The sequence below is a fragment of the Symphodus melops genome (assembly GCF_947650265.1).
Source record: "Symphodus melops genome assembly, chromosome: 16".
Taxonomy (NCBI): Eukaryota; Metazoa; Chordata; class Actinopteri; order Labriformes; family Labridae; genus Symphodus; species Symphodus melops.
This window is the reverse complement of record NC_136706.1, coordinates 24,319,317-24,344,316: the sequence shown is the minus strand read 5'-3', so window position 1 is coordinate 24,344,316 and position 25,000 is coordinate 24,319,317. Positions and strand designations below refer to the sequence as shown.

At 50.0% G+C, this 25,000-nt stretch overlaps 3 protein-coding genes and 1 long non-coding RNA gene across 5 annotated transcripts in view; 3 read left to right on the top strand and 1 right to left on the bottom strand.

Annotated features, from left to right (window-relative positions):
• The window catches only part of LOC306836982 (polypyrimidine tract-binding protein 3-like), a 13,542-nt gene extending 11,172 nt beyond the window's left edge, over positions 1 to 2,370 (top strand). For both annotated transcript variants that reach the window (XM_079364402.1, XM_079364401.1), the window contains exons 11-14: positions 406 to 498; positions 627 to 849; positions 924 to 1,001; positions 1,913 to 2,370. In XM_079364402.1, the coding sequence (XP_079220528.1) occupies positions 406 to 498; positions 627 to 849; positions 924 to 1,001; positions 1,913 to 2,045 (527 nt within the window). In that variant the 3' untranslated portion in view covers positions 2,046 to 2,370. The remainder of the gene's footprint in view (positions 1 to 405; positions 499 to 626; positions 850 to 923; positions 1,002 to 1,912) is intronic.
• A 26-nt stretch (positions 2,371 to 2,396) lies between these two features.
• Positions 2,397 to 5,210, top strand: LOC306836988. The gene is made up of 2 exons (XR_013780841.1): positions 2,397 to 3,582; positions 3,623 to 5,210. It is a non-coding gene; the product is annotated as an uncharacterized lncRNA (long non-coding RNA).
• Positions 4,982 to 13,707, bottom strand: ugcg (UDP-glucose ceramide glucosyltransferase). The gene is made up of 10 exons (XM_079364405.1): positions 13,266 to 13,707; positions 10,119 to 10,263; positions 9,532 to 9,634; positions 9,305 to 9,406; positions 9,110 to 9,222; positions 8,834 to 9,012; positions 8,661 to 8,747; positions 7,774 to 7,881; positions 7,542 to 7,620; positions 4,982 to 6,598 (listed from the first exon to the last, which is right to left on the bottom strand). Exons 1-10 carry the CDS (start codon positions 13,361 to 13,363, stop codon positions 6,428 to 6,430), a joined length of 1,185 nt encoding a protein of 394 aa, XP_079220531.1. The 5' UTR covers positions 13,364 to 13,707; the 3' UTR covers positions 4,982 to 6,427.
• A 3,661-nt stretch (positions 13,708 to 17,368) lies between these two features.
• On the top strand, positions 17,369 to 20,851 carry mfhas1 (multifunctional ROCO family signaling regulator 1; the record flags this gene model as incomplete). The annotated part of the gene is made up of 1 exon (XM_079363813.1): positions 17,369 to 20,851. Exon 1 carries the CDS (start codon positions 17,795 to 17,797, stop codon positions 20,849 to 20,851), a length of 3,057 nt encoding a protein of 1,018 aa, XP_079219939.1. The 5' UTR covers positions 17,369 to 17,794.
• Positions 20,852 to 25,000: the final 4,149 nt, after the last annotated feature.

Sequence of the window (25,000 nt, the reverse complement as noted above, 5' to 3'; positions counted from 1 at the left end):
GTGTGTGTGTGTGTGCGTGTGTGTGTGTGTGTGCGTGTGTGCGTGTGTGTGTGTGCGTGTGTCTGTGTGTGTGTGTGTGTGTGTGCGTGTGTGTGTGTGCGTGTGTCTGTGTGTGTGTGTGTGCGTGTGTGTGTGTGTGTGTGTGCGTGTGTGTGTGTGCGTGTGTCTGTGTGTGTGTGTGTGTGTGTGTGTGTGTGCGTGTGTGTGTGTGTGTGTGTGTGTGCGTGTGTGTGTGTGCGTGTGTCTGTGTGTGTGTGTGTGTGTGTGTGTGTCTGTGTGTGTGTGTATGTGTGTGTGTGTGTGTGCGTGTGTGTGTGTGTGTGTGTGTGTGTGCGTGTCTGTGTGTGCGTGTGTCTGTGTGTGTGTGTGTCTGTGTGTGTGTGCGTGTGTGTGTGTGTGTTCCAGGTGTGTACGGGGACGTTCAGCGGGTGAAGATTCTCTTCAATAAGAAGGAGAGCGCTCTGGTTCAGATGAGCGATGCCACTCAGGCTCAGCTCGGTGCGACACCTTTACCAGCTTTTATTGTGAAATCTTTTATTGTGAAATCTTTTTTTGTGAAATCTTTTATTGTGAAATCTTCACTCCAGGTCACTTTGCAGAGATTTATTTTATCGTTATTTTTACAGCGATGAGTCACCTGAACGGTCAGCGTCTCCATGGAAACGTCATCAGGGTGATGCTGTCCAAACACCCTGTGGTGCAGCTGCCTCGCGGGGGGGCGGGGCAAGACGAGCAGGTGCTGACCCGAGACTTCTCAGGCTCCGCCCTCCATCGCTTCAAAAAACCCGGATCCAAAAACTTTAACAACATCTTCCCTCCGTCGGCGACCCTTCACCTCTCCAACATCCCGTAAGACTCGAGACCGCCGTCTCCATGTTGGTCACTTCCTGTTTGTCTGATTTAACCGTGTTGTCTCCTCGCAGCGCGGCGGTCACCGACGACGACCTGAAGGACGTGTTCACCTCCAGAGGCTTCACAGTGAAGGCCTTCAAGTTCTTCCAGTGAGTAACACACACTACACTGCCCGCTGTCAAAGAGAGACCGAGTCCCTACCGAGTCCCTACCGAGTCCCTGACCGAGTCCCTTAACAGTCACTGACCGAGTCCCTAACGAGTCACTGAACAAGTCACTAATGAGTCACTGACTGAGTCCCTAGCGAGTCACTGACCGAGTCCCTGCCCGAGTCCCTGACGAGTCCCTGAACAAGTCACTGACCGAGTCCCTAATGAGTCACTGACCGAGTCCCTAACGAGTCACTGAACAAGTCACTAATGAGTCACTGACTGAGTCCCTAGCGAGTCACTGACCGAGTCCCTAACAAGTCACTGACCAAGTCCCTAACAAGTCATTAACGAGTCACGGAACAAGTCACTAACGAGTCACTAACGAGTCACTGACCGAGTCACTGACCGAGTCACTGACGAGTTACAGACCAAGTCACTAACGAGTCCCTGCCCAAGTCACTGACCGAGTCCCTGAACAAGTCACTGACCGAGTCCCTGAACAAGTCACTGAAAAAGTCACTGACCGAGTCCCTGAACAAGTCACTGACCGAGTCCCAAACGAGTCCCTGAACAAGTCACTAACAAGTCACTGACCGAGTCCCTAACGGGTCACTGACCGAGTCCCTAACAAGTCCCTAACGAGTCACGGAACAAGTCACTAACGAGTCACTGACCGAGTCACTGACCGAGTCACTAACGAGTCACTGACTGAGTCACTGACTGAGTCACTGACTGAGTCACTGACTGAGTCACTGACCGAGTCACTGACCGAGTCACTAACGAGTCACTGACTGAGTCACTAACGAGTCACTGACTGAGTCACTGACTGAGTCACTAACGAGTCACTGACGAGTTACAGACCAAGTCACTAACGAGTCACTAACGAGTCACTAACTCCTCCCTCACAGGAAGGACAGGAAGATGGCTCTGATCCAGCTCGCATCTGTAGAGGAAGCCATCGAGGCTCTGATCGCCCTACATGACCACCAACTTGACCACAACCAGCACCTCAGAGTCTCTTTCTCCAAGTCCACCATCTGATCCCCAGTCCTCTTCCGAGTCCACCACCCCAGCCCAATCCTCTTCCAAATCCCCCATCTGACCCAGATTCATTCTTCAAGTCCACCATCTGACCCTGAAGGATCTCAAGTCCTTCTTCAAGTCCACCATCTGACCCTGAAGGATCTCAAGTCCTTCTAAAAGTCCACCATCTGACCCTGAAGGATCTCAAGTCCTTCTAAAAGTCCACCATCTGACCCTGAAGGATCTCAAGTCCTTCTAAAAGTCCACCATCTGACCCTGAAGGATCTCAAGTCCTTCTAAAAGTCCACCATCTGACCCTGAAGGATCTCAAGTCATTCTCAGAGTCGACGTCTGGTGGGAACAAGCGACCAATGGGAGCGCTCTTTGTGCCTGCAAACTCTCTGACATCACAGTGACGGTGGTGACTCAGCGAAGGGGCGTTTCCTTGGCGACACAGGTTACAGAGCACATTCCTGAGCTGACCCGGTGGTGCATTGTGGGTAGTGAAGTTTTAGCAAAGTGAACTTTTTCTGTTACAGAACGTGGAGCAAAAAAAAAATTTTTTTTCACATTTTCAGAACTTTTCAAATTCACCTTTTTTTGTCTGGTCCCGTTTAAACGACGCGGTGTGGAAAACAATCAGCAGATTTCTCTTAGTTTTTTGTTTTTTTTCCACAAACGTGTGAATCATTTTTAAATGTTGAATTTTTGTTGTGAAACTTTTATTGAGAACGTTTTGAATCCTCAGCGACGTCGACGTGCCTTCGCCATCGGCACCTTTATTCTTTCATGCTAAACTTCTACTGTGCCTTATTTTTCTGGATTCTTCTGCCGGTGGGTTCTCGGTCTTCAGACGGTTATTAAATAACGAATGTATTTATACTGTACAAACACACGGTGATGCTAAGCCCCGCCCCCTACCTGAACACGGCTGTATTTATGTATATGAGGCTAATTCCAATCACAACATTTTTTTTGTCACTTAAAAAAAGAAACATTATTATTATTATTTAAAGAGGAAGTAAGCCACAAAAAAACAGGAAGTCTGCCTTCTGACCTCTGACCTTCTGTTTGAATTGTAAAAAAAAGTGAAGCAGAGCGTAAACGGGGCTCGTTGTTTGAAATTATTATGAAGAGTTAAAATGTGAAGAAAACTCTTGTTTGACCCTTTTGGGCACCCATAGAAGCCTTTTCCTCTAAATGATTTCAAAGGGAGGAACATTTGATCAGATTGACTTCAGGTGTTTTCTTCACTCTGAACCTCCAAATCTGAACACAAAAGTCTGATTCAAACCTCAGACGTTGGTGGTTTCTGATCTGATTCCTTCAGTCTGAACGCGTCGCTCACTTTAATGTGTCTTCAGTCTGTCGCAACACGCCGCCATCGCCGCCGCCATCGCCACCGCCGTAGATCCATCAGACAGGAAGTGACAGAAAACAGGCTGCAGACAGACTGCTGTTGGATGTCCTGGGTGTAACCTGTTACCATAGAAACCAATGTGGATCAGACCAGGTCAGCATGGACGGGCAGATCAGATCTGGTCTCTTGTGGTCTGTGATGTGGACAGTCAGTCAGGCTGAACAAAGCCTTAAAGTCTTGTTTCTTTAAAAAGGGGGCGGGATCAGACCAAACCAAAGTTTTTGTGCCTTTTAATTGGACCAATCCCTCCCTATGACATCACTTCCTGTTTTAAAGGCTTTCTGAACATTGTGTGTACTTGTTTATCCGTTCTCCGGATGTTTTTACGTCTTTCCGTGTTTAAAGGAACAAAAGTTCAAGTCGACCTTAAATCACGAAGGGCGCACTCGCACTCGATCCTCCGCTGACCTGCACTCACACGGCTCCGGGACGGACCGGGTCGCGCTGCCAGGACTGTATATTTGCCGTTTGGTTTATCCGGTGGACTTAAAGATCCGATCACTGAATAAAGACGCGCTCAGTTCTCGCTGTGACACCTGAGGCGGCCCGCAGGTGAATAATATTCAGAGTGGTTCTGTTCAGTCCCGCTAACACTCCAGGTTTTCTGGATAATGGAGGCGGGGCTCGTTGGACCAAGCACGCCTCTTCCCTCCGTGCACTCCCACCAGACTTCACACCAGGGGGGTCAAGCGTGCGCGGGACGGCTGGTCGAGTGCGTCCTGAAGCTGGGCAAAGTTTCAGATAACCAGGTAAATGTTTGTTGGAGTAATCCTGGGAGAAGTCAGCAGAGGGCGCTAAACAGCTTGTTCTGCTAATCACGCCATAGTTTCCCTCGACGTCGGGCGCAGAAACGTCTCAGAGCGGCGCTTTGATTCTGTAGCCGTGGTTCAAATCCCTGAGAGGGTTTCTTTTGAAAACACGAGGAGTCGAAAGCTATGAAACACTTCGATGACGCCACCTGTGTGACTGTATCCTGTCAGCTGTCTTCTGATTGGCCAGTTCTCTGGAAGCCTTCCAGCGGGGCAGGACGCTGCAGGGCTGCTCTCCGGGGGGGGGGGACGCGTTCCTAACATGTCATGAATGTGTCTCAAACACGTTTCATTTTGTCCCGCTGAACGTTTGAAGGATTTAAAACCATCGATGTGAGAAATATTTAAACTCTTTCTGGAGTTTTTTGGAAACATTAAAATGTAAATGTTTTTATTTATTTCAGGGTTTTTTTTTTTCTTTGATCTGAATGTATCGTTGAGTTTTTGATGCTGATGAATGTAAACTTGTTGTGGTGCATTGTGGGAGCAGCTGGGACCGTTAATATTATAATCATGAATATTTTTCATATTGTATCAGTGCATGAAGGGGTCTGTTTGGTAACTTTTATTCTGAAAGTGTGACAGGAAGTTGTAGCATGACTCACTGAATAAATTAATCACCTGACAACCAATTACTGTGCTCAGTTTCAACAAGCTCCACCCACCATCCTTCCTGTAAGCCAATCAGAGAGACTGATGTCCCTACAAACAGAGGGGGCGCACAGTTCAGTTTGAATGGATAAAACTTTATTGTTCCTGTGTGGACACAATCCTCAGCTGTGATTGGTCGGGTCGCAGACTACAGCAGATAAACAGCATTAAAAAAACAAATTCTACAGATCTTATTGGATGACGGAGACAGGGGCTCGTCCGACTCAGTGCTGATGTCATCAACCAAACCTCCTGAAGCTAAGCTAACAGCTAAAGGCTAACAGTATAGCAACACAGCTTAAACACACACACACACACACACACACACACACACACACACACACACACACACACACACACACACACACACACACACACACACACACACACACACACACACACACACACACACACACACACACACACACACACACACACACACACACACACACACACACACACACACACACACACACACACACACACACACACACACACCAGTGTTCAGACTAAAAAACAAAATGTTCAGAATCGTGGGTTCGAGTTATTTTTGGTCCTGTGTTTGTTTGTTTGTTTGTTTGTTGAAATGTTTGGACCGTTAAACAGAATACTGATCCGTTCAGCGCTCGCTGCGCTGACGGCGGGACAATAAAAAGTTATATATAAAACAGTTTGACAAAGATTCTCCGATCTGATTGGCAGATTTATTTTTTCACAGTTTGTTTGGAAACTCGACATTTAAATGCTTTTATTTTGAAGGGACAGAAAAGTTCATGAAGTTTTATTTTAGATTTTTCTAAATACGATCCTTCAGAATAAAAGGTCAAAGTGAAGATGAGTGTTTTTAAATCAGGCGAGTTGGTTTCATAAATACGAAATCTAATAAAATAAAATCCTGAAATCAGACGTCGCCGCCGCCGCTCATCGTTTTTAAAACTCAGATCAATATTTCTGTTGAAATTAATTTAACTTTAAAATCTTGACCTGAAACATTTTAAAACCATCGGCGTGACTTTAACAATCTTTCACGTGAAAGTTGATGAGGCGTGATGTCGTCCGATTATTATTTCAGAATTTTAAATTGTCATTTGGAAAAAATCAAAACAAAAAACTTCACAAACTTCAAACATTTACATCGAGTGCGACAGCCAATCAGGAGATGGGATTTTGACTCCTCCCTCCAGATGGGTTGATTGGATTTCTCTGGCGGCCAGGTGATGAACTGATCAAAGATCAGACGATTCAGTGCGATGCATCACTACCTCACTTTTTTTTTCCTCAGGTTTATTTTTTTCCTCCTCCGCCCTGCGCTCTCATTGGCTAGTTCTGGCATCATTTTGTTTTAGCACCAAAAGGAACATAAATAATTACACACGTACACACGTGTACATACACACACAAACACACATATGTACACACACACATACGTACATACGCCTCTTCAGAATTCCTCAAAAAACAGGAACAAACGTCAGTCTCTTTCTCTCATGAGGAGGCGGGGCAGCAGGTTGCCGTAGTAACTAGACGTCGAGGATCTCCTCGGCGGTGCCTCCACAGCGCAGACGGTAGCGTCCGGTCCTCCAGCTGATGGTGGGGTCCCACAGAGCGGAGAGGAAGATCTGGACCGCCATTGACTCCCTGATGAACCACGCCACGGCGAAGTCCAGCTTTGAGAAACAGAGGGGTCCGCCCTGCACGATGATGTCATCGATCAGTAACCAATGAGACACAGGCTTACTTCCTGTTCACAGTGTACGCTAACATTATTTACAGGGTAAACTAGGGTCGTCATGACAACAGATTTTTAAACTTCGACATGATTCTAGCAAAAATCAGACAAAATCAAAACGTGTTAGTTACCATGGCGACCAAATAAGAAGTCTGAGACACCTGGGGTCAGAACTACGAGCAGAGGTCAGGGTACCCGGGTCTGTTTGGGGGATCTGGATCAGGATGAACAGTCACATGAAGCTGCTTATCAACCTGATGGGTAAACTCAGCACGCTGATAGAAAAGGGGCGGAGTTATCTCTGAAGACAGAAACATCCGAGAGGATTCAAACTACGGCTTCTTCTGTTCTCTTCCCGTCCGGAGTTCACCTCGGACCGGAGCACAACGTGTTGCTCCGCCTCTGCTCTGACATCACAAACAGCTCTTCATCATTCAGCCTCAATCAGCTCACACAACAGCAACACATCTGATTGGTCAGTGGGCGGAGCTTATCTCCAACATAACAGCGTCAGTTACCATGGTGATAAACCCGCGTAAGACGTGAACGACCCTCGTAGGACAGAAAACCCAGAGTCAACCCCGAGTGACCTCGCTGAGCCCAAATCCTGCTTCGTAGTCCAGACCCCTGGGGTCACTCCAGGCCCCTGGGGTCACTCCAGGCCCCTGGGGTCACTCCAGGCCCCTGGGGTCAGTCCAAGCCCCTGGGGTCACTCCAGACCCCTGGGGTCGGGTTGTTTTAAAAACCAAAACGTGCAGACAATCTTCTGCACACGGACTGAAACTGCTTTTAGTTTTCGTTTTATTTGTTTGTAAAAGTGGGAGGAGCTCTTTATTCTTATTATTTTGAATCAGACAGATAACTACATGTATTTAGATTAACTCTTTAAACTGTCGTTGACATACCTGCACTCCGGTCAGCTGGATGTAGTCAAATATAAACCAGGCCAGACAGTGACACATGAAGAAGACCATCATGTCCCACCTGTAACACACACACACACACACACACTTAGCTGATATGTCATTTGGCTGAGGCGGCGCCTCTGCAGTAGTCACATTCACAGTACAATAATCAGCTTTCTCAAATCAGGATATGATGTTTACGTGCACAAACACAAAAACTTAAACAGCGTACCTGAACACATAATGAGCGGCCCAGCCAATGATGAGGCTGGCGAGGAAGCACTCGGACACGGGCTCCAATACCGTGCCCGGCAGCATGTTGATTCTCAGCTTCGTCCACCTGCCAACACAAAAACATTTAAGAAACATTTAGGACATTTATGATGCGTGTATGTCCCTTTAAGAAACATTTATGATGCGTCTGTCCCTTTAAGAACATTTATGATGCGTCTGTCCCTTTAAGAAACATATGCATCTGTCACTTTAAGAACATTTATGATGCGTCTGTCACTTTAAGAACGTTTATGATGCGTCTGTCACTTTAAGAACATTTATGATGCGTCTGTCACTTTAAGAAACATTTATGATGCGTCTGTCACTTTAAGAACGTTTATGACGCGTCTGTCACTTTAAGAACATTTATGATGCGTCTGTCACTTTAAGAAACATTTATGATGCGTCTGTCACTTTAAGAACGTTTATGATGCGTCTGTCACTTTAAGAACGTTTATGACGCGTCTGTCACTTTAAGAACATTTATGATGCGTCTGTCCCTTTAAGAACGTTTATGATGCGTCTGTCACTTTAAGAACGTTTATGATGCGTCTGTCCCTTTAAGAAACATATGCATCTGTCACTTTAAGAACGTTTATGACGCGTCTGTCCCTTTAAGAACGTTTATGATGCGTCTGTCACTTTAAGAACGTTTATGATGCGTCTGTCCCTTTAAGAAACATATGCATCTGTCACTTTAAGAACGTTTATGATGCGTCTGTCACTTTAAGAACATTTATGATGCGTGTGTCACTTTAATGTAACTCATTAAATCAAAATGATTGTAGACAGAAGGAAGAATAGTGAAAAAGAAACAGCCAATCAGATAAAGAGCTAAAAGGTCACCTGATCATGCGGGACTGAAACTGGCCAATAGAGTACGACCCCGAGTTCTGCATCGCCACCTGTGTCGACATGGAGAACTTCCATCCTCTAAGGAGACAAACCATCACATTTCACGTTTCCAACATTTAAAGCAGCAGCAGACAAACTACAGGTGCTAATGCTAATATGCTAACCTGTCAGCGATAGCTTTCGCCATGAAGTAATCCTCTGCGATGTACTGAGCGAAGGCAACCAATCCTCCGGCTTGATCCAACACGTCCTTCCTCATCAGACATGACATCCCTGTCACGCACTTTATCCCCATCACGTTAGCCGAAATGTACGAGCGAGGGTGTGACGTCCCAAAATAGACCTGAAAATGAGTTAGCATTAGCATCTGTTAGCATCAAAAGAGCTAAAGAAAATAAATTAATAGCGTTTTATAGACCTGTGGCATTAGCATTGGTTACCTGCTCCAACGTGGCAGCGAAGCCTTGGCGGTCGGCAACATACGGTAACCCATGGACCAGTCCCACCTTCTCCGTCATCTGATTGGTCATATCTGTCAGGGTGTCTGGTTTCACTGGGGATGCACACAAACAGAGTTAGCATTAGTGAAAATGATGTGTTCAAGAGTCTTCAGCTCTAAATGAAGATGTACTGACCTCTGATGCCGCTGTCACAGATCCAGACCAGGCCGTATTTGGCGCTTTCGTACCCAGGCATCAGGTTGTTGATCTTGGGGTTAATTCCGACTTTCTTGCCCCCTGAAAACCAAAGGTCATCACATTTTTATTGCTGTGGTATCAAACAGGTCATATGAGATTAGATTTTTTTTACCAGAATCCTTGCGTCATTTAAAATTATGATATAGTGACATTGTTTTTCTCACCGATGAATAATCGAGCGTCTACGTTGGGGTATTTGCCCAGCAACTTTTTACAGACGTCAACAGCTGGATCATCTTGATCCTGAACGCACAGCAGGATCTCATACTGCAAGAAAACAAGGAACACGTCAGAAGGAGCCCACTCTGGCCTGCTCGCTGGGGTTATTTAGGGGGGCAGTTATGGTGGTGTTGGGGGTTGATAGGGTGAGTGGGGGCAGTTATGGTGGTGTTGGGGGTTGATAGGGTGAGTGGGGGCAGTTATGGTGGTGTTGGGGGTTGATAGGGTGAGTGGGGGCAGTTATGGAGGTGTTGGGGGTTGATAGGGTGAGTGGGGGCAGTTATGGTGGTGTTAGGGGTTGATAGGGTGAGTGGGGGCAGTTATGGTGGTGTTGGGGGTTGATAGGGTGAGTGGGGGCAGTTATGGTGGTGTTTGGGGTTGATAGGGTGAGTGGGGGCAGTTATGGTGGTGTTGGGGGTTGATAGGGTGAGTGGGGGCAGTTATGGTGGTGTTGGGGGTTGATAGGGTGAGTGGGGGCAGTTATGGTGGTGTTGGGGGTTGATAGGGTGAGTGGAGGGGCAGTTAGCGTCACCTTGGGGTAATCCAGAGTGAAGAAGGTCTCTAGGTTGGCGATGAGGTTCGGGTCGACGCCCTTCAGAGGCTTCAGCAGAGAAACTCCGACCAGCTGCATGAAGGGCTGTTTGACCTCTGACCTTTTCTTGTGGAGGTGGAGACGCCTGAGACGGACACAGAGGTCAGAGGTCAGCACACATGGTGATAAAGAGCATCTGAACACTGATTGGACAGTGGGTTGAAAGCAGAGAGTGAGGAAGCAGCACTGTCTTTAATAAAGGGGTAAATCTAATTCAGCTTCATGGCGTGCAGGTTCAGACCACCCTGATGTTGAAGCATCCTGAGAGGAAACATGTTGATGTTCATTAAGTCAAGTTAACTTTATTTAAACCTTCAAACATCACAATCACAGCTTTGCCTTAGAGGCTTCACTTCCTGCTCATCATACGACCCCGTGAATCCCCGAACATGAACAGGCCTTTACAGTTCAAAGGACCAATCACAGAGCTGCTGAGGCTCTCTCCCTCTGTGATCAGATTCTGCTCCTGAATGCTCTGCATCTGATTGGACCAGAGAAGGTAGGCGGGGCTTTGAAGGCCGTTATGGACGCCCCTGGGTTTGCCAGATATGAGAGCAGTTATCAGGTGAACAGGTGTTGCAGCGATGGAAGCGGGCAGTGGAACTGCTTCAGATAGAAGTGATTGTACCCGAGCTAAAAAGCCTCTGCATGTTTCTAATAAGCTCCAGCAGCAGAAAGCTGCTCAAACTAGGATCAATGTTGGAGATGAAACATGGAGAGAGGTTAGAACGCAGAAAGCTTTACAGACCCATGCAGAGCTGGCTAAACACTGAAGCTACAGTGTCCACCACATGCAGAGCTGGCTAAACACTGAAGCTACAGTGTCCACCACATGCAGAGCTGGCTAAACACTGAAGCTACAGTGTCTCTACATGCAGAGCTGGCTAAACACTGAAGCTACAGTGTCTCTACTTGCAGAGTTGGCTAAACACTGAAGCTACAGTGTCTCTACTTGCAGAGCTGGCTAAACACTGAAGCTACAGTGTCTCTACTTGCAGAGTTGGCTAAACACTGAAGCTACAGTGTCCACCACATGCAGAGCTAGCTAAACACTGAAGCTACAGTGTCCACCACATGCAGAGCTGGCTAAACACTGAAGCTACAGTGTCCACCACATGCAGAGCTGACTAAACACTGAAGCTACAGTGTCTCTACATGCAGAGCTGGCTAAACACTGAAGCTACAGTGTCTCTACATGCAGAGCTGGCTAAACACTGAAGCTACAGTGTCCACCACATGCAGAGCTGGCTAAACACTGAAGCTACAGTGTCCACCACATGCAGAGCTGGCTAAACACTGAAGCTACAGTGTCCACCACATGCAGAGCTGGCTAAACACTGAAGCTACAGTGTCTCTACATGCAGAGCTGGCTAAACACTGAAGCTACAGTGTCCACCACATGCAGAGCTGGCTAAACACTGAAGCTACAGTGTCCACCACATGCAGAGCTGGCTAAACACTGAAGCTACAGTGTCCACCACATGCAGAGCTGGCTAAACACTGAAGCTACAGTGTCCACCACATGCAGAGCTGGCTAAACACTGAAGCTAGTGTCCACCACATGCTGACCTGTGTGAGAGGAGGGGGGGAGACAGCTCTCTGTGATGATTAGTTTAGACTGCAGTACTCATTTTAAACACTAGGGGGCGGAGCTACAGACTGCTCCTTTAATATCTCAGCCTTTTCAGACTCAATATGAAGTTCCTCCTTAAACTTCTTTATGATAATAGTGATGTAGAAAATGTCTCCCAGCAGCCCAAACGAGGGACAAGATTCAGACTGTGGAGTAGAATAAACAGGTCCTGAGTGTCAGTTCTGTCTGAAGTTTAATATAAAGTACAAACTAAACTTTTACATTCAAACTAGATGTGCTCTAATTTAAGTTGTGTAATTGTTTGGTTACCACGGAGACGTGAGGTTCGTGCTACGTCCAAACGCAGATACACACAGCTCTCGTTCTCGACCTGCGTGATTTAACCTTCAGTCTCTGACTCACAGACTTTAGACCACATAAGTCTGTCTCTTACAAGGACCTGGGAAAGTCTGAGGGTCCTTGAAAGGTCCTGGAAACTGCAGAAAAGCCTTTAATCTGTTCAAGTCCCAAATAGAGTTACATAAAAGTTTTTAATCCGGGAAACAGACGGACTCTTCAGTGAACGAGGGGAAAGAGATATCTCTGAAATCATTTCAGGCCACATTTCCTGCTTAAGACTCAGAGCTCGGATTCAACGACGATCAGCCAAACTGGTCTCTGCTCAACCTGTTTCAGGTGGCCATCTTAGACCACATCAGATCATACAACAGGATTACAGTCAAAACTAACGGAGAGAGAGAGGGGGGGGGGGAACTCCATGTCACCTCTCACATTCCTCCTATACACACACACACACACACACACACACACACACACAGGTTAGATCATGTCTATTCTGATCACAGTAACTCACTTGCAGGTTGAATGGTTGAGAGCTGGTGTTAGTACCCACCCTGAAACTCATCATAAGGAGTTTAAGCAGGTTGAATGTTTCTGTGTGAGAGGTGGATGATGCCGAACTGAAGTGCGACAGATAAGACTTTAAAAAAACACACACACTTTACTAAGTGGACACGGAGAGAAGAGCAGCCACAAAGCCAAACATGGTTAAATGAGCTGCTTTTTTTAAACGGGATTCAGCGGCAACAAGAGGAAGCAGGAAACGTTAAACAGACTGAAGCTAACTAACCGTGACAGAACCGAGTCAGTCGTTTCTTTAGAACCCACCTCACATCCACATGAACCCCCAGACTCACCGTGAAACCACATGCAGGATTTCATTATTCAGAAATTCAATATCCTATCAGAGCAGATCAAGCTAGCTGTGCTAACCGGCTAGCTGTGCTAACCGGCTAGCGGTTCACCAGGAAAACGCCCGAACCAGACCCGGACAGACCCGGACCCTTCATCCCCCACACAGCCCCACTAACTGACCGAACATGTTTGATGTTTAAAGATTTAAATACTTTAACAATAAACACGTCAAATGAATGATACACGAATAAGGAAACAAACAAACGCAGCTAGCCGTTAGTTAGCATGAGTTAGCTTACACATAGATGATGGACATGAAGTGCATCAACCACAGCACGAAGAACAGGATGAACCCGAACCCGGCCAGACCCTGCAGAGCCAGATCCAGCACCGACATCACGACCAGCGGGGGCTGCCGGGGCTGGAGGCCGGCGGGGGGAGGGGGCCACACAGGCTCGGTATACGGTCCACCCGAAGACCGGCCTCGGAGAGGATCGGACGGGAGGATCGGGGTGTCCGGATCCGGCTCCCGATGCAGCGGGCTTGGCTTCTTAAGGCTGCAGATCCGGGGTAAGGGGCTCCAGGGATGGGGACGCAGGTACCGGCCTCGGCCTGGTGCTGTCCGGGTCACAGTGCGGGCTTCAGGGGTTTGACAGTCAGCAGACCGGCCGAAGGTCAGCTGACCAACCGGGGGAGCGGCACGAGCGCAGGGTGGCAACAGAAACCGAGGTACTTCCGGTTACACTTTAAAATAAAGGCTCCATGTGAAATCATCACATTCAGACTTCCGTTTTGAATTTCTTCTTTTTTTCAAGCTCAGTTTAATTTTTAAAAATATGTAATTTGTTTACAATAACGGTGGTCGTCTCCTCACTCCTTGTCTCCTTGCTCCTCCTCACAGTTTGTCTCCTCACTCCTCCTCACTGTTTGTTGAGGAGGAGTGTGGAGACAAGGAGGGAGGAGACAAACTGTGAGGAGGAGAATCTGGGTCCTTGCTCAGAGTTTTGCTCAGTCAGCAGTTAGCTGAGTCGTTACGGGACCTGATGTTCAGATAGTCACCTGAAACCGGACGGATAGTGGATTTACCTGCTAAGCTCCGCCCATACAGGTGAGTCAGAGGTGTGTTTCATGCCTGATGTTTCCATGAACGCCTGAACAGGTGTGTAATGAGTGAAGATGATGAGCCAAGACCAAGACCAGGCTAACAGAGCCAAGACCAAGACCAGGCTAACAGAGCCAAGACCAAGACCAGGCTAACAGAGCCAAGACCAAGACCAGGCTAACTGAGCCAAGACCAAGACCAGGCTAACTGAGACAAGACCAAGACCAGGCTAACAGAGCCAAGACCAAGACCAGGCTAACAGAGCCAAGACCAAGACCAGGCTAACAGAGCCAAGACCAAGACCAGGCTAACTGAGCCAAGACCAAGACCAGACTAACTGAGACAAGACCAAGACCAGGCTAACTGAGCCAAGACCAAGACCAGGCTAACTGAGCCAAGACCAAGACCAGACTAACTGAGACAAGACCAAGACCAGGCTAACTGAGACAAGACCAAGACCAGGCTAACTGAGCCAAGACCAAGACCAGGCTAACAGAGCCAAGACCAAGACCAGGCTAACAGAGCCAAGACCAAGACCAGGCTAACTGAGCCAAGACCAAGACCAGGCTAACCGAGCCAAGACCAAGACCAGGCTAACAGAGCCAAGACCAAGACCAGGCTAACAGAGCCAAGACCAAGACCAGGCTAACTGAGACAAGACCAAGACCAGGCTAACAGAGCCAAGACCAAGACCAGGCTAACAGAGCCAAGACCAAGACCAGGCTAACTGAGACAAGACCAAGACCCAGGCTAACTAAGACAAGACCAAGACCAGGCTAACAGAGCCAAGACCAAGACCAGGCTAACAGAGCCAAGACCAAGACCAGGCTAACCGAGCCAAGACCAAGACCAGGCTAACTGAGCCAAGACCAAGACCAGGCTAACAGAGCCAAGACCAAGACCAGGCTAACAGAGCCAAGACCAAGACCAGGCTAACTGAGCCAAGACCAAGACCAGGCTAACAGAGCCAAGACCAAGACCAGGCTAACAGAGCCAAGACCAAGACCAGGCTAACTGAGCCAAGACCAAGACCAGGCTAACAGAGCCAAGACCAAGACCAGGCTAACTGAGCCAAGACCAAGACCAGGCTAACTGAGCCAAGACCAAGACCAGGCTAACAGAGCCAAGACCAAGACCAGGCTAACAGAGCCAAGACCAAGACCAGGCTAACAGAGCCAAGACCAAGACCAGGCTAACTGAGCCAAGACCAAGACCAGGCTAACTGAGACAAGACCAAGACCAGGCTAACAGAGCCAAGACCAAGACCAGGCTAACAGAGCCAAGACCAAGACCAGGCTAACAGAGCCAAGACCAAGACCAGGCTAACTGAGCCAAGACCAAGACCAGACTAACTGAGACAAGACCAAGACCAGGCTAACTGAGCCAAGACCAAGACCAGGCTAACTGAGCCAAGACCAAGACCAGACTAACTGAGACAAGACCAAGACCAGGCTAACTGAGACAAGACCAAGACCAGGCTAACTGAGCCAAGACCAAGACCAGGCTAACAGAGCCAAGACCAAGACCAGGCTAACAGAGCCAAGACCAAGACCAGGCTAACTGAGCCAAGACCAAGACCAGGCTAACCGAGCCAAGACCAAGACCAGGCTAACAGAGCCAAGACCAAGACCAGGCTAACAGAGCCAAGACCAAGACCAGGCTAACTGAGACAAGACCAAGACCAGGCTAACAGAGCCAAGACCAAGACCAGGCTAACAGAGCCAAGACCAAGACCAGGCTAACTGAGACAAGACCAAGACCCAGGCTAACTAAGACAAGACCAAGACCAGGCTAACAGAGCCAAGACCAAGACCAGGCTAACAGAGCCAAGACCAAGACCAGGCTAACCGAGCCAAGACCAAGACCAGGCTAACTGAGCCAAGACCAAGACCAGGCTAACTGAGACAAGACCAAGACCCAGGCTAACTGAGCCAAGACCAAGACCAGGCTAACTGAGACAAGACCAAGACCAGACTAACAGAGCCAAGACCAAGACCAGGCTAACAGAGCCAAGACCAAGACCAGGCTAACTGAGCCAAGACCAAGACCAGGCTAACTGAGACAAGACCAAGACCAGGCTAACAGAGCCAAGACCAAGACCAGACTAACTGAGCCAAGACCAAGACCAGGCTAACTGAGCCAAGACCAAGACCAGGCTAACTGAGACAAGACCAAGACCAGGCTAACAGAGCCAAGACCAAGACCAGGCTAACAGAGCCAAGACCAAGACCAGGCTAACTGAGCCAAGACCAAGACCCAGGCAGGGCGACTGACCTGACAGTGGAGCTTCATATCACTTCCTGTTTTATTTTGTCTCTTCCAGGTTGTTTGTTCTTACTGTTACGTCTCTTTTTATCTTCAGTGTTTCCTGTTTTATTTTGTAGTTCTTCCTTGTGTGTACTTCCTGCCTGTGTGTGTTCTCCCTCCAGTCTGCAGCCCTCATCAGTTTCACCTGTTGTTTGTGGGACCAGGTTTAGATGACCTCATGTGGTCTCTGTGGTCTCTGTGGTCTCTGTGGTCTCTGTGGTCTTGTGGTCTCTGTGGTCTCTGTGGTCTTGTGGTCTCTGTGGTCTCTGTGGTCTCTGTGGTCTTGTGGTCTCTGTGGTCTCTGTGGTCTCTGTGGTCTCTGTGGTCTCTGTGGTCTCTGTGGTCTTGTGGTCTCTGTGGTCTCTGTGGTCTTGTGGTCTCTGTGGTCTTGTGGTCTCTGTGGTGTTTCTAAAGTCTGTTGGGGTTATTTAGCGTAATCTGATAAATAATCTTACACATTTAAAACAATAACACTGAGTGCAGCATGGGGCCCCTGAGCCCCCCATTTTAAGCCACTGCAGTGTCTAAAGAGTGTCTGCCTGGGGCCCCCTGCTGGTCCTGCCACCAGGACTCTCCGGCTGAAATAGAGGGGTTTATAACACGCGTGTTAAAGAGGGGCGGGGACACTTGAACCTTAAGAGGGGGAGATGAGACCTTTAAAGTGATCCAGAATCTGAATGTTTTGAATGTTTTGAATGTGTTTGCACCTCACGGCCTGTAGGTGGAGCCACAGTCCCGCATCTGTTCATGTTCATGAGGCTGCAGAATCATCGTTTCATATTCAGTCAGTTCAGTTTATGTCATAAATCATCTCATGAGAACTTTGATTTAATCTGATCATCTCTGTGTGAAGCTGCTTTCATCATTCTGACGGTCTTTAAAACATACTTTAGTTTCTCCACATATTAGTCTACGTGTGTGTTTACTGGTTCATAGACTACACACACACACACACACACACACACACACACACAGCAGGAGGGAGGAGAAAGGGAGGAGCAGGCAGTGATCTGACGCAGTGAGAGCGGCTCTGCCTCACTTCCACTCCCCGCTCTCAGGAAGAGGCTCGGCGGCTCAGGAGGCTCTCAAACACGGACGTTTATCCCGGGATATGTGTGCAGAGGCCGGCGCGCTGGCGCCATGAGGCCGCCTGTGAGGCCGCCTGTGAGGCAGAGAGTGGACCCGGAGCTCCGGAGCTGTGAGCGGGCAGCAGCCCCGGGTGTGTGACGCGCTGTTCATTGTGTGCGGGGTGGCGCAGGATGCCTCCGCGGACACTCACGCTCCTCCTGCTGCCGTCGAAACGCCCGATTCTTCCTCGACAGAAGCCGCTCTTTGTCTCCTCTCTCTCGGAGGATTTGTTTGTGAGGAACTCGCTGATTTGTGAAGGACACCGTCCACCATGCTGCCCGCTCCGTCTCCATGAAAACTCTCCATGAAAACAAGGAGCAGGAGGAGGAGGAGCAGGAGGAGGGGGGCTCCGCCATGGAGGACAAGGAGAACAATCTGAAGACGGCCAGGTTGTGGAGGGATGCCGCCCTCCGCTCCAGGAAGCTGCGGAGCAACCTGCGCCAGCTCACCCTCTGTTCCAAAGACAACCAGATCATCCTGCCGGAGGACGTGTCCGATATCGAGGTGCTCAACCTGGGAAACAACTCCCTCCAGGAGCTGGCAGACGGGCTGGGGTCCTCCCTCAACAACCTGCGCATCCTGATTCTACGCAGGAACAAGTTCTCGGCTGTTCCTCGGGTGGTGTTCGAGCTGAGGCAGCTGGTGGAGCTCGACATGAGCCACAACTGTCTGCGCAGCTTCTCTGAGGGTGTGGGGCAGCTGAAGGCGCTGAAGAAGCTGTGCATCAGTCACAACAAGATCCAGTGTCTGCCGCCTCAGATCGGAGCGCTGCAGCTTCTGGAGGAACTCGACATCAGCTTCAACGACCTGCGAGATCTGCCCAGGTCTTTCTCCGGCCTCGGCCGGCTGCGGACTCTGGACGCAGATCACAACAAGCTGAACCAGTTCCCCCCTGAGATCCTGGGCCTCGGGGAGCTGGAGGAGCTGGACTTCTCCGGGAACAAGTTCGAGGTGCTACCGACGGACATCACCAAGCTGCAGTCGGTTAAAATCCTGTGGCTCAGCAGTCTGCACATGAGCGCCTTACCGGACTCTTTCTGTCAGCTCACTCACCTGGAGAGTCTGATGCTGGACGGGAACAGTCTGACCCGGCTGCCCGCTGCCTTCAGCCGCCTGCAGAGACTCAAGATGATCAACCTGTCCTCCAACCACTTTGAGAACTTCCCCCAGGTGCTCCTCAGCATCAGCGGCCTGGAGGAGCTGTACCTGAGCAGGAACAAACTGACCCACGTTCCTGAGGAGATGGGTCAGCTGCTGAGGCTGGCCAACCTGTGGCTGGATAACAACCACATCACGTACCTGCCTGACTCCATCGTGGAGCTGGAGAGGCTGGAGGAGCTGGTCTTGCAGGGTAACCAGATCGCCATCCTCCCCGATGACTTTGGAAAACTGTCCAAAGTGAACATCTGGAAGGTGAAGGACAACCCTCTGATCCAGCCGCCGTACGAGGTGTGCATGAAGGGGATCCCGTACATCGCAGCCTATCAGAAGGAACTGGCTCACTCGCAGCTGGCCGTCAAGCCGCGGCTCAAACTGGTCCTGATGGGGGCCAAGAACGCGGGGAAAACCTGCCTGAGACGGAGCATGGTGAGCACGCAGCAGGACGCGAAAGAACTGCAGGGAAACGGCGGCATCGAAGTGACGCACTGGGTGGCGGACGCAGATCGCTCTCTCTCTTTTATAGTTTATGATTTGTCAGGGAAGCAAAACTACGACCTCATCAAACCCTTCTTCCTGTCGCCCGGCGCTCTCTACGTCCTCGTGGTCAATCTAAAAACCTACTCGCCCAAAGACTACTACGCCCACGTCGGCTACTTCCTGCACCTTCTCAGCGCCAAAGTGCCGCACGCCGTGGTGTGTTTGGTGGGCACGCACGCAGACCGGTGTGAGGAGGAGGAGCTGGAGGAGAAGACTCTGGACATCCACAGACGGATCGGGCTGCAGGAGGACCGGGACGTCCAGACTCTGAGGAGCCTGGCTCTGCAGGTGGACCAGGCTCTGGAGCAGGGCTTCAGCGTGCGCTCGTCCAGCCCCCACGTCCTCTTCTATGGCGTCTCTGACAGGAACCTGAGGCGCAGGAAGAACCAGCTGCAGTTCATGCTGAACCAGCGGCTGCAGATCCTGTCTCCCGTGCTGAGCGTGAGCTGCGGCGCCGCCCAGAGGAACGTCCAGAGGCTGAGGGAGAAGCTCATGTCCGTCGCTGAGCACAGGGACATCTTCCCCAACCTGCACCGCGTGCTGCCAAAGTCCTGGCAGACGCTGGAGGAGCTGCACTTTAAGCCCAGAGCGCTGTGGCTGTCGTGGTGGGACTCGGCCCGTCTGGGCCTGCAGGCGGGTCTGACCGAGGACCGGCTGCAGAGCGCCCTGTCCTACCTGCACGAGAGCGGGAAGCTGCTGTACTTCGAGGACTGCCGGACCCTGAAGGAGTACGTTTTCCACAACCTTCCGCGATTCATCGCAATCCTGAACGTGTTCTTCCAGCGGGACGAGTCCACGCTGCTGGACCGGCTGCTCTCTGAGGGGGAGAGGGGGGACAAGGGGAGGGTGAGTCTGGTGATCGAGGACGAGAAGGGGGAGGAGCTCCGGGTGAGCCACCTTCAGCACCACGTGGAGGGTTTCCTCCAGCACGGCCTCCTGCCCTCGAACGTGATCCGCCTGCTGCTGCGTCCTCTGATCGAGACGCAGCACGACCTGCAGCTCATCATGGAGCTGCTGGAGAAGATGGGCATCTGTTACTGCATCAACAAGCCCCGCCCCCTCAACGGGGCCACCGCCTGGTACAAGTTCCCCAGCTACGTGAGCAGTGAGGAGCTCCCGGCGGACGCCTCAGTGGGGGGGAGTCCTCTCCCTGTGAGTCACTTCCTGTCTGTGGAGCAGCTTCACATCCAGTACAGCTTCCCCTTCCTGTTTCCTCCCGGTCTGTTCACGCGCTTCAGCGTGCAGATCAACCGCCACGTGGTGCAGCGCTCGGACAGCAGGCGCCACATCCTGGCCTACAGAGGTAAAGTCCCCGTGGTGATCAGCCACGAGCCCGCCAAAGGGAAGCTGGATGTGGAGACGCTGTCCATCGCCAGCCACGCCTCCCTCCCTAACATCTGGACGGCGTGGCAGGCTGTGACGCCGCTGGTGGAGGAGCTGAACGTGCTGCTGCAGGAGTGGCCCGGCCTGAACTACTCCGTCCAGATCCTGTGTTCAAAGTGCCTGAAGAGAGGCTCGAGCAGCCCACACGCCTTCCCAGGTAAACACACACACCTGAGCACCTCGGTCCGTCCCGTCAGCTCGGCCGTCAGACGATTTATTTCAACCTTCAGCCGAGAGAGAGCTTTCCAAACGTCCCGATGTTTGTAAAAGTCGTGGTCGAGCGAGCGTTCAGTCGGCTGCTTCTCCGCGTTGAACAAAATAACACCAAGCGTCAGGAGCTTGTCGAGCGTGAGCGTTAACGTCAGGGCGCCGTGCGTGTCAGTGTGACTCCTCATTCAAACCAATCAGAGGGAACGAGGCGGGGCGAGCGAGAGGAAGCTACAGGTACAGAAGTTAGGGGGAGGGGCAAACGAGGGATAATCCTCTCTGCTGTGACGTCGATGATGTAGAAGATGTAGAGTAGACTCAGCACGCTCAGCGCCAGGGCAGCAAATCCAACCAAGACCCGACCTCCACTGTGCTGACGGCTCAACATGAACACGCCCCCCCCCCCCCCCCCGAGCTCAGGTGCTATTGGAGCAGCTGAGCCAGGGTCACACGTCTCCGTGTTCTTACTAAGCGAGGAGCCTCAGACCTCGCTCGCTCTGTGCTCGCTCAGGGTTCAGAGTGAGTCTTCACCGGGTCACTTCCTGTAAACGTTAAGAATAAAGGCTGACGGTAAAGATGGCCACGTGTTGCAGAGTGACCTGCGTCTGACTCGACCTGACATCACAGCGCTGAATCATTTCACGGCTCGAGTCATTTCTGCAGCCTGATAACAGAGAGAGAGAGAGAGTGCTTTGTGCTTGGGCGATCAACCAAAGCAGGAAATGCTTCAGATTTTCTCTCTCTGGGGGGCGAATAAAACAAACAGCTTTTTATCTGAGTGTTTGTAGAAAGATCCTCACTGACTCCAGAGACGCCTTTTCACTCCTCATGTTCCACCCAACCAACAGAGAGCTCTTCTAATGCTGCCTTCAGGTGCTCCTCTGACAGTTAGATATGATGCCTTCAGGTGCTCCTCTGACAGTTAGATATGATGCCTTCAGGTGCTCCTCTGACAGTTAGATATGATGCCTTCAGGTGCTCCTCTGACAGTTAGATATGATGCGTTCAGGTGCTCCTCTGACAGTTAGATATGATGCCTTCAGGTGCTCCTCTGACAGTTAGATATGATGCCTTCAGGTGCTCCTCTGACAGTTAGATATGATGCCTTCAGGTGCTCCTCTGACAGTTAGATATGATGCCTTCAGGTGCTCCTCTGACAGTTAGATATGATGCCTTCAGGTGCTCCTCTGACAGTTAGATATGATGCCTTCAGGTGCTCCTCTGACAGTTAGATATGATGCGTTCAGGTGCTCCTCTGACAGTTAGATATGATGCGTTCAGGTGCTCCTCTGACAGTTAGATATGATGCGTTCAGGTGCTCCTCTGACATTTAGATATGATGCGTTCAGGTGCTCCTCTGACAGATAGATATGATGCGTTCAGGTGCTCCTCTAACAGTTAGATATGATGCGTTCAGGTGCTCCTCTAACAGTTAGATATGATGCGTTCAGGTGCTCCTCTGACAGTTAGAAATGCTGCATTCAGGTGCTCCTCTGATAGTTAGATATGATGCGTTCAGGTGCTCCTCTGACAGATAGATATGATGCGTTCAGGTGCTCCTCTAACAGTTAGATATGCTGCATTCAGGTGCTCCTCTGACAGTTAGATATGATGCGTTCAGGTGCTCCTCTGATAGTTAGATATGCTGCGTTCAGGTGCTCCTCTGACAGTTAGATATGATGCGTTCAGGTGCTCCTCTGATAGTTAGATATGCTGCGTTCAGGTGCTCCTCTGATAGTTAGATATGCTGCGTTCAGGTGCTCCTCTGATAGTCAGATATGCTGCGTTCAGGTGCTCCTCTGATAGTTAGATATGCTGCGTTCAGGTGCTCCTCTGATAGTTAGATATGCTGCATTCAGGTGCTCCTCTAACAGTTAGATATGATGCGTTCAGGTGCTCCTCTGACAGTCAGATATGATGCGTTCAGGTGCGTTTAGAAGCTGCGTTTAGAATCATATTTTTAAGCTCAAGGTTGACGTGCAATCTGTGAATTAATAACAAGTATCTCAGCATCTGTTGGCCGCCATGTAAGGACGATTGTGACGTCACCTCGAGCGTCTCATTCTTTGTTGTAGTTCCAACTTCAGTGTTCATGAACATATTCCAAGTCGGAATCTCGTGTTTTTCCGACGTGTCCGACAGCACAAGGATGTAGTGTCAACTGCACAAATTCATTAACAACTTTTGGATGAGAGGGAGGGGCTCCTCAGAGGGAGGGAGGGGCTTGTCAGAGGGAGGGAGGGGCTTGTCAGAGGGAGGGAGGGGCTTGTCAGAGGGAGGGAGGGGCTCCTCAGAGGGAGGGAGGGGCTTGTCAGAGGGAGGGAGGGGCTTGTCAGATTGAGGGAGGGGCTCCTCAGAGGGAGGGAGGGGCTTGTCAGAGGGAGGGAGGGGCTTGTCAGATTGAGGGAGGGGCTCCTCAGAGGGAGGGAGGGGCTCCTCAGAGGGAGGGAGGGGCTTGTCAGAGGGAGGGAGGGGCTTGTCAGATTGAGGGAGGCGCCCCCTGCAACGTCTGAACTCCAAAAACATGACCCGACCAAACACTGTGTGTTGTTGTTGCATCATTGGATTTGAACTGTAATCATGAATCTGTTACCATGACAACACGAGTCTCCGTGTGCAAAGATTTAATGCAAGAACAACTTTGAGAGGTGAAGTTTAGCAGACGTGTCACACACATTCACAGGTGGGTGATACTACATTTCCCATGATGCAGCCGTGGTACTTTTCCTCACACACGAGCTGCTTGGTCTCCTCGTCAAACATTTCATCAGTATTGGTTGACTTTCTTCTTCTCTGCTTTGTATTGGTGTTGTGTGATGAGCTGCTGGAGCCTGTTCAGAGTCAGGCCTTTTATGGACATGAGATTTCACTGTGCTCGGCTCCACATGGCTGCAGACTAAACACACGCTGGTCTCTGCGTCTTCTTCTTCGTTGGTTGTTGCTGACAGAAGCTGCTTCCTGTCCCTCTGTGTCTCTGAGTCAGTCTCTGCCCGAGTCCTCAACTAGAGACAGTTTCAAGATGATTGTTCTCCTGTTCAAACATGTTCAGCTGTGTGTGTGTGTGTGTGTGTGTGTGTGTGTGTGTGTGTGTGTGTGTGTGTGTGTGTGTGTGTGTGTGTGTGTGTGTGTGTGTGTGTGTGTGTGTGTGTGTGTGTGTGTGTGTGTGTGTGTGTGTACTCTGTTTGTGTGTATGCTCTGTGTGTGTGTGTGTGTGTGTGTGTCTGTGTGTGTGTGTGTGTGTGTGTGCTCTGTGTGTGTGTATGCTCTGTGTGTGTGTGTGTGTGTGTATGCTCTGTGTGTGTGTGTGTGTGTGTGTGTGTGTGTATGCTCTGTGTGTGTATGCTCTGTGTGTGTGTGTGTGTGTGTGTGTGTATGATCTGTGTGTGTGTGTATGCTCTGTGTGTGTGTGTGTGTATGATCTGTGTGTGTGTGTGTGTATGATCTGTGTGTGTGTGTGTGTATGATCTGTGTGTGTGTATGCTCTGTGTGTGTGTGTGTGTATGATCTGTGTGTGTGTGTGTGTATGCTCTGTGTGTGTGTATGCTCTGTGTGTGTGTGTGTGTATGATCTGTGTGTGTGTGTGTGTATGATCTGTGTGTGTGTGTGTGTGTGTGTTGTGTACTTTCACTCTTGTTGTCTCAGTTGCTCCCTGCTGCCGTCTTTAATCCTGTTACAGGATCAGTCAGATTACAGAGAGGAGGAGCTACCTGTTAACCAGGTGTGTCAGGCTCCGCCCACTCTGGCTCCTGACTCTGTTTACATTAGATGAACCTTCAGGAGCAGCGTGAACACGTCACGTATGATTCATGTTGAACACAGATCACGGAGCGATAAATACTGACTACAGCCGCCTGAGACGACTCGTAACAGACAGGACGACTCGTAACAGACAGGACGACTCGTAACAGACAGGACGACTCGTAACAGACAGGACGACTCATTACAGACAGGACAACTCGTAACAGACAGGACGACTCGTAACAGACAGGACGACTCGTTACAGACAGGACGACTCGTAACAGACAGGACGACTCGTAACAGACAGGACGACTCGTAACAGACAGGACGACTCATTACAGACAGGACAACTCGTAACAGACAGGACGACTCGTAACAGACAGGACGACTCGTTACAGACAGGACGACTCGTTACAGACAGGACGACTCGTTACAGACAGGACGACTCGTAACAGACAGGACGACTCGTTA